The sequence below is a fragment of the Nematolebias whitei genome, chromosome 1 (assembly GCF_014905685.2).
Source record: "Nematolebias whitei isolate Nwh7 chromosome 1, NemWhi1, whole genome shotgun sequence".
NCBI classification, from domain to species: Eukaryota; Metazoa; Chordata; class Actinopteri; order Cyprinodontiformes; family Rivulidae; genus Nematolebias; species Nematolebias whitei.
Window position 1 is genome coordinate 78,777,834 of NC_056498.1, and position 8,372 is coordinate 78,786,205.

The 8,372-nt window shown below is 44.4% G+C and overlaps 1 protein-coding gene across 1 annotated transcript; it reads left to right on the forward strand.

Moving 5' to 3' along the window:
* Positions 1–358: 358 nt before the first annotated feature.
* On the forward strand, positions 359–8,126 carry wu:fj16a03 (uncharacterized protein LOC335475 homolog). The gene is made up of 3 exons (XM_037687637.1): positions 359–498; positions 712–819; positions 6,757–8,126. The coding sequence occupies exons 1-3, from the start codon at positions 453–455 to the stop codon at positions 6,843–6,845; spliced, it is 243 nt and encodes an 80-aa protein (XP_037543565.1). The 5' UTR covers positions 359–452; the 3' UTR covers positions 6,846–8,126.
* The last annotated feature ends 246 nt before the right edge of the window (positions 8,127–8,372 follow it).

Below are 8,372 nucleotides of genomic sequence, written 5' to 3' on the forward strand. Positions count from 1 at the left end.
TGGATCCACTGCAATCACAAACATGTACCTGGTCAAATAACCTTTTTACATTTCTCTACGTTTTTTTTTTTTAATGTATGAAAGAAAGACAAACCCAAAGCCCTCCTTAAATGTTTTTATAAAACGTGTCTCAGAATTTTATCTCCTTTTCCCAAGAGTCCAAAAAGAACAAATCTCAGATTTTAAATCCAGAACAAAACATGACACAGCAGAATTCAGCTCAGACTCCAGACTGAAGCATGACTCAGCTGAACATCAGCAGATTTGTGGTCAGATCAAAGGTGAAACAAACAAACTTCCTCTGTTTATTTCCTGACGTAATTCTGATAAGTTCATCACTGTTTGACTCCGTCTCTGTTTGCTTTAGCATAAGATAAAAGTCCTGTTTGGTTCTGATCTCATCAGACCTCATCTCTTCTCGCTTGATCTCATCTACACCAAAAACTAGAAACATGAAGGTTTATCTGCTGCTGCTCCTGCTGCTGCCCCTCTGCTCAGGTAAATACATTGAGTCTGTCTCACCTGCGTCATCTGACCTGAAATCTGGAGGCAGTTGTATTTTGATCTTGATCAAATGTTGATCTACAAGATTTAGTTTGAAAACAGCAGGTTGTTGATCTTAGAAACACAAAGTGTGTGTCAGGTGTGGATCATATCAGGTGTGTATTTGTTGGTTAGAACTTTTTTATGTTTCCCTTCTTTTGATCTTAGCTTCAGCTCAGAAGTTTTACATCGAGTGTTACGGTGAAGATTTCCTGATGGTCAACAACCAGCTGTTGCAGTGCACGGGCAAAGTCCAACAGGCCTGCTACACCCGAGGTGAGACCTACACATTTTCAGTTCTATTCAGTTTACACTGTATTTATTCAGTGCCAGTTCAACTGTTGCCTCAGTTGACCACAAAAACATTCAAATACATTATAAAATGCTAATTAGTAAGAAGTTATCTACATAAGGGCCCTGGCGGATTGCATCAAATCTCCACTTCATCGTAATTTCCCATCCTGAGCAGCACATTGGTGACAGAAGAAAGAAACAACTCATTTTTAACAGGAAGAAACTTCCAGCAGAACCAGAACCAGACTCAGGATGGGCAGCCATCCGCCTCGAATGGCTGGGGTTAGAGAGTACAGGAAAGAGACACAGACAAATTTCTAAACTGAGGGCAATGTTATCCAGATCTGACATGGAGATGATTATTCATGCTTTTATTTCTTCTCGTTTAGATTATTGTAATTCCCTTTTTACTTGTTTTAACAAAACTGCCGTCGCTCGTCTCCAATTGGTCCAGAACTCTGCTGCGAGGCTTTTAACAGGAACTAACAGAAGGGCTCACATTACACCTGTTTTATCTTCTCTTCATTGGCTGCCTGTTGAATTTAGAATTAATTTTAAAATCTTAGTTTTGACTTTTAGAGCTTTAAATGGACAGGCCCCCCCAGTACATCACTGAAATGTTGATTCCTTATTCTCCAGCCCGCACCCTTCGGTCTTCAGCGCTGAACCTTCTTAAGGTTCCTAAGACCCGGTTTAAAACTCGGGGTGACCTGTCCTTTCAGGCCGTAGCCCCCCGCCTGTGGAATGCCCTGCCCCTGTCTCTCCGTGTGAACGTCTCTGTTGATTCTTTTAAAATGCAGCTTAAGACATTTTTATTTCGACAAGCTTTTAGTTAAATGTTTTACTGTTTTTTCCAGCTGTTTTTACTGTTTTTATCAATGAGTTGTTATTATTTTTATTTTATTTTAAGCTTTTATTTCTTTATTGTTGTACAGCACTTTGTGATTGTATCTATGATAAGTGCTATATAAACAAAGTTTACTTACTTACTTACTTACAAAACAGAGAGCAGTCCTGGTAACATGTTTATTGTGGAGGTTTAATGACAAAAACCACAACCTCTGTCTGAGTTTAAAAAACAGAAAATTCAGAGTCATACAGGTTTTATACTTCTGAGACAAACTTGTAATCTGAGTAACTGATTGGATTAATCTATATTCATGGAAATATAATGAAGTATCATCAGCATAATTATTATTTTACCTAATTTTACCCAGTGGAAACAAATATGATGAAAAAGGTCCAAACACAGAACTCTGAGGAACTCTATGACTAACTCTGGTGTTTGAAGATGATTAATTACTAACATAAATAAACTGGAATCTGTCAGGTAAACATGAGTTAAACCATTTTAGAGTCGTTCCTGTCATCCCAATATAATTTTCCAATAGGTATAATTCAGGCATACAGTAAGTATGGACACAAGTCCACTGTCTAACAGGACAAGTATGGACACAAGTCCACTGTCTAAAAGAACAAGTATGGACACAAGTCCACTGGCTAACAGGACAAGTATGGACACAAGTCTACTGTCTAACAAGACATGTATGGACACAAGTCCACTGTCTAAAAAGACAAGTATGGGCACAAGTCTATTAGGGTCACCCAAGGCAGACAGGTCCAAGGTGAGGGACCAGACAAAGTGCAGCCCAGAGACCCCTTATGATGAAAAAGATGGATGGAAACAGTGTTCCTCGCCCGGACGTGGGTCACTGGGGCCCCACTCTGGAGCCAGGTTTGGAGGTGGGACACACTGGCAAGTGCCTGGTGGCTGGGCTTTTACCCATGGAGTCCAGCTGGGCAAAGCCCGAAGAGGAGACATGGGCCCCCCTTCCCATGGGCTCACTAGCTGTGGGAGGGGCCAAAGGGGTCAGGTGCAATGTGGGATGGGTGGTGGCCGAGGGCAGGGACCCTGGCAGTCTGATCCTCGGCTACAGAAGCTGGCTATTGGGACATGGAATGTCACCTCTCTGGTGGGGAAGGAGCCTGAACTGATGCGTGAGGTTGAGAGGTTCCGGCTAGAAAAAGTCAGACTCACCTTGACGCATGGCTCTGGCTCTGGAACCAGTTTCCTTGAGACGGGTTGGACACTCTTCCACTCTGGAGTTGCCCCTGGTGAGAGGCGCCGAGCAGGAGTGGTCATACTTGTTGCCCCCCATCTTGGTGCCTGTACGTTGGGGTTCACCCCGGTGAATGAGAGGGTAGCCTCCCTCCAACTACATGTGGGGGGATGGGTTCTTGCTGTTGTTTGTGCTTATGCGCCAAACAGCAGCTCAGATTACCCACCCTTTTTGGAATCCTTGGAGGGGGTACTGGAGAGTGTGCCTCCTGGGGACTCCCTTATTCTACTGGGGGACTTCAACGTTCACGTGGGCAATGACTATGAGACCTGGAGAGGTGTGGTTGGGAGGAACGGCCCATCTGATCTGAACCCGAGTGGTGTTCTGTTATTGGACTTCTGTGCTCATCATGGATTGTCCATAACAAACACCATGTTCAAGCATAAGTGTGTCCATATGTGCTCTTGGCACCAGGACACCCTAGGCCACGGTTCGATGATCGACGTTGTTGTTGTCTCATTTGATCTGTGGCCGTATGTCTTGGACACTCAGGTGAAGAGAGGGGTGGAGTTGTCCACTGACCACTACCTGGTGGTGAGTGGGCTCCAATGGTGGGAGAGGATGCTGGTCAGACCTGGCAGACCCAAATGTATTGTGAGAGTCTGCTGGGAACATCTGGCAGAGTCTCCTGTGAGACGGAGCTTTAACTCCCACCTCCAGGAGAGCTTCAAACACCTTCCGGGGGAGGTGGGGGACACTTCGTCCAAGTGGGTCATGTTTCACGCCTCTATTGTCGAAGCAGCTTATCAGAGCTGTGGCCGCAAGGTTGTCGTGCCTGTTGCGGCAGTAACCCTCGAACCCAGTGATGGACACCGGCAGTGAGGGATGCTGTCAGGCTGAAGAAAGAATCCTATCTGACCTTTTTGGCCTGTGGGAGCCCGGAAGCAGCTGATGGGTACCAACAGTCCAAGCGGCATGCGGCTTGGGTGGTCGCTCAGGCAAAAACTCAGGTGTGGGAGAAGTTTGGAGAGGCCATGGAGAATGACTTCCGTACAGCTTCTAGGCGATTATGGTCCACCATCCGGAGTCTCAGGTGGGGAAATCGGTACGCCACCAACACTATTTATAGTGGAGGTGGTGTGCTGCTGACCTCAACTTGGGATGTCGTGGGTCAGTGGGCAGAATACATTGAAGACCTCCTTAATCCCACCACTGAGAAAGCGGAGTCTGAGGACTTTGGGTCAGGCTCTCCAATCTCTGGTGCTGAGGTCACCGATGTAGTTAAAAAGCTCCTCGGTGACAGGGCCCCAGGGGTGGATGAGATTCACCCGGAGTTCCTTAAGACTGGTGTTTTGTTGGCTTACATGACTCTGCAATATTACGTGGACATCAGGGGCAGTTCCCCTGGATTGGCAGACTGGGGCGGTGGTCCCCCTATTCAAAAAGGGGGACCATAGAGTGTGTTCCAATTACAGGGGGATCACACTCTTAAGCCTCCCTGGTAAGGTCTATTCAGGAGTTCTGGATAGGAGGGTCCGTCGGATAGTCGAACCTCGGATTCAGGAGGAGCAGTGTGGTTTTCGTCCTGGTCATGGAACAATGGACCAGCTCTGCACCCTCAGCAGGGTCCTGGAGGGTGCGTGGGAGTTTGCCCAACCAGTCTACATGTGCTTTGTGGACTTGGAGAAGGCATTCAACTGCACCCCTCGGGGAGCCCTGTGGGGGGTACTCTGGGAGTATGCGGTACCAGGCCCTTTGATATGGGCTGTTGGGTCCCTGCACGACCGGTGTCAGACCTTGGTCTGCATTGCCAGCAGTAAGTCGGGCTCGTTCCCAGTGATAGTTGGACTCTGCCAAGGTTGCCCTTTGTCTCCGATTCTGTTCATAACTTTTATGGACAGAATTTCTAGGCACAGCCAATGTGTTGAGGGGATCCGTTTTAGTGGCCTTAGGATCGCTTCGCTGTTTTTTGCAGATGATGTAGTCCTATTGGCTTCATCAGGTGGTGATCTACAGCTTTCGCTGGAGCGGGTTGCAGCCGAGTGAGACGCAGCCGGGATGAGGATCAGTTCCTCCAAATCTGAGGCCATGGTCTTGAGTCGGAAAAAGGTAGAGTGCCCTCTTCAGATCGAGGAGGAGGTCCTGCCCCAAGTGGAGGAGTTTAAGTATCTTGGGATCTTGTTCAGAATGAGGGGAAAATGGAGCGCGAGATTGATAGGCGGATAGGTGCAGCGTCTGCAGTGAAGAGGGCGCTGTACCAGTCTGTCGTGGTGAAGAGAGAGCTGAGTCAAAAGGCGAAGCTCTGAATTTACCGGTCGATCTATGTTCCTACCCTCATCTATGGTCATGAGCTTTGTGTTGTGACCGAAAGAACAAGATCACGAATACAGGTGGCCGAAATGAGTTTTCTCCACAGGGTGTCTGGGCTCTCCCTTAGAGATAGGGTGAGAAGCTCGATCATCCGGGAGGGACTCAGAGCAGAGCCACTGCTTCTCCAGATCGAGAGGAGCCAGTTCAGGTGGCTCGGGCATCTGGTTAGGATGCCTCCTGGACACCTCCCTGGCGAGGTGTTCCGGGCACGTCCCACCAGGAGGAGACCCAGAGGAAGACCCAGGACACGCTGGAGGGACTATGTTTCTAGGCTGGCCTGGGAGCGTCTTGGGATTCCCCCGGAGGAGCTGGCCCAAGTGACTGGGGGAGGGAAGTCCGGGCCTCCCTACTTAGGCTGCTACCCCCATGACCTGACCCTGGATAAGCAGAAGAAAATGGATGGATGGACACAAGTTCACTGTCTAGCAGGATAAGTATGTGTCAAGGGATTTTGGTCAAGGTTTATGGATGTTTTTTAACTACTATAACTGAGAATGTTAACTGCCCATGAACCATGTGCTTGAGTTAGCAGAGAATTCTTTTCTCTGTCAGAGAGCTGAATGAGGAGCTGATTTGATCCTGCATGTGCAGCTGTATGGCCGAGGTCACCACTGTCTGCCTGTGAGCTGTGAGAGCTGATAAGAGTATAAAAACAAACCTTGCATTCTGCCCGTGGCAGATTCTCATGACTGGGCTCCATGCATGTAAAACTTCTGCACATCTGTGTAACATGTTGTGAAAGTCTGCCCTTGCAAGTAAAACTAGTTAAAAATCTTCTTGTGTCCTCGAGTGTGGCTTCTTTGAGTAAGTAATAAATGAATAGAGGATATTTTTATCCAACAGTATGGACACATGCCCACTGTCTAACAGGACAAGTATGGACAAATGTCCACTGACCAAAAGGACAAGTATGGTCAGAAGTTCACTGTCTGAAGCTTACTTTTTATTCTTTGTTTCTGTCTGAAGTGCTGTTGGGTGCCACCCCTCCTCACCATGACAACCAGTGACTCAGCAGGCTCTGGGTTTTCAGTATTACCCAGCATGCTTTTCTTCCTCCTCTGTCTCATCATGACAACCCCTATAGATCCTTCATGTCATCTCTGATTGGATCTTAGATGTTCAGGAGGATTCAGTCAGAGGGTCGATAGGAAACAGGAAAATGACTCAATCTGGAGTTTCAAAATAAAGCGCTTCAAAATAAGAGTCTGGTTCTGCCATGGCTCAGATTTCATTCCTATGATCCTGTTAAGCTGTTCTGGAACCTTTAACATTTTTGAGCACCAGTAACTAAAACCTTTTGCACAGAAACTTTCTGAAAAAAAGTCCAAGGATCAGAAATGAACGAATGGATGAATCTGGGCTAACACTAAAACTATGAAACCATCAGAATTTACAGAAAGACTAAATTTATCAGATTGGTTAAGATACTTCCTGTTAAAACAAGTTAGAGCCTTTACTGCAGCAGGTCTGATGTGTTTCCTGTCTGCAGAAACTGGAGAGAAAGGCTGCACTCGACTGGAGTTCTGTTCTCGACCCGGCTGGACCTGCTGCCACACGAACCGTTGCAACGCAGATTAAAACCAACTCAAAGTCTCTGCAGACCTCCGTCTGATGGACGAGTTCATCAGGTTCAGGTCTCTGCGTGAATCAAGACAGCTGATACAATGAAGCACAATTTCACAATAAAAGCTTCTAACTGAATATATTGACCCACTGTAGAGACTTTTATTTTTAACACCAATTAAATCGCACAGAACTCTGGGAACTGAAGTTTATCAAAACTCAAAAATGAAGCAGAATGTTTAATGATTAATGTCATCCAAAATAAAATCAATCTGTTTGTGTTCTGATGTACGGGAACAAGCAGAAAAAGTCAGATTATCACAGATTATCAGATTAACAGGCCAGATTAACAGAAATTCCTTAAATGTCTCAGTGGAAACAAAATTCTATTTATTTCAGCCCTTCAGGTGAGCCATTAAAGACTTTTCTGCTCCTTCTGAAGTTGTTTCTGTGTAAAAAGGTCAAAAGTCACGCAGCGCCACCAACTTTAATCCAATAAGTGAACGAATAACTGAAAAAATTAACATGTGGTTAATGAGAGATCTGTCCTTAAATGGTAGTGTTGTTATCAAAGGAAGAAGGTATCTGCAGATCTGTTTATCTTTATCACTTGATATGCCTAAAGAGATAAAAAAATTAAAAAAACGGATCAAACATTATTCAATTTCATATGGAAAAATAGAAACCATTATCTGAAGAAAGATATTTTATGCAATCCTAGGAAATATGATGGTCTAGAAGTTTTAACTTATGAAACGTTAACCAACTCATTTAAAGTGAAATGGCTAAACAGTTTGATAAATAATAATGGATCAATCTGGAACACTTTTCCCAACTATATTTTTAATCTTTTGCATGGGCCTAAATTTTTTACTTAAGTGTGATTATAAAATTGAGAAACTCCCAGTAAAACTGTCAAACTTCCACAAACAAGCTCTTATAGCCTGGAAACGTACTTACAAACATAACTTTTCTCATACTAGTTGTTATATCTGGAATAATGGGAACATATAATATAAGAATAAATCACTCTTTTATAGCAACTGGATGGAACATGGTATCACAATGGTTAAACAGCTGTTTAATGATGAAGGAAATCTCCTTTCTTACAAATTTTTTCATGCAAATTTAATTTGCCTGCTACATCAGGAGAATATGCAATAGTCTTTTCTGCACTACCTAACGGAATGCTGCAACTCTATCGAGGTGCAACTACGCACACTAATGATCAACCTAAAAATGGGTTATTGATTGGAGATGTTGCCATCATCAAAAATAAATGCCCCAATAAAATTATAAGATCACGTCTACAAAAGACAGCTCTTCAAAAACTTTTTAATTATGTCTCAAATATCAAATACATCCCCAACAAGAAATCTATCTATACAAAGACGATTCTTGACAAATTCAAGCTTCATGACCAATCTACTTGACAACTTCTGTGTATTATCAATTCACGTCCTCGCTGGCAATTTGTTTATATTATTGATGTTGATGATGACTGGTTAACAACCAGAAGTTGTATGTGTATAATATTCAATA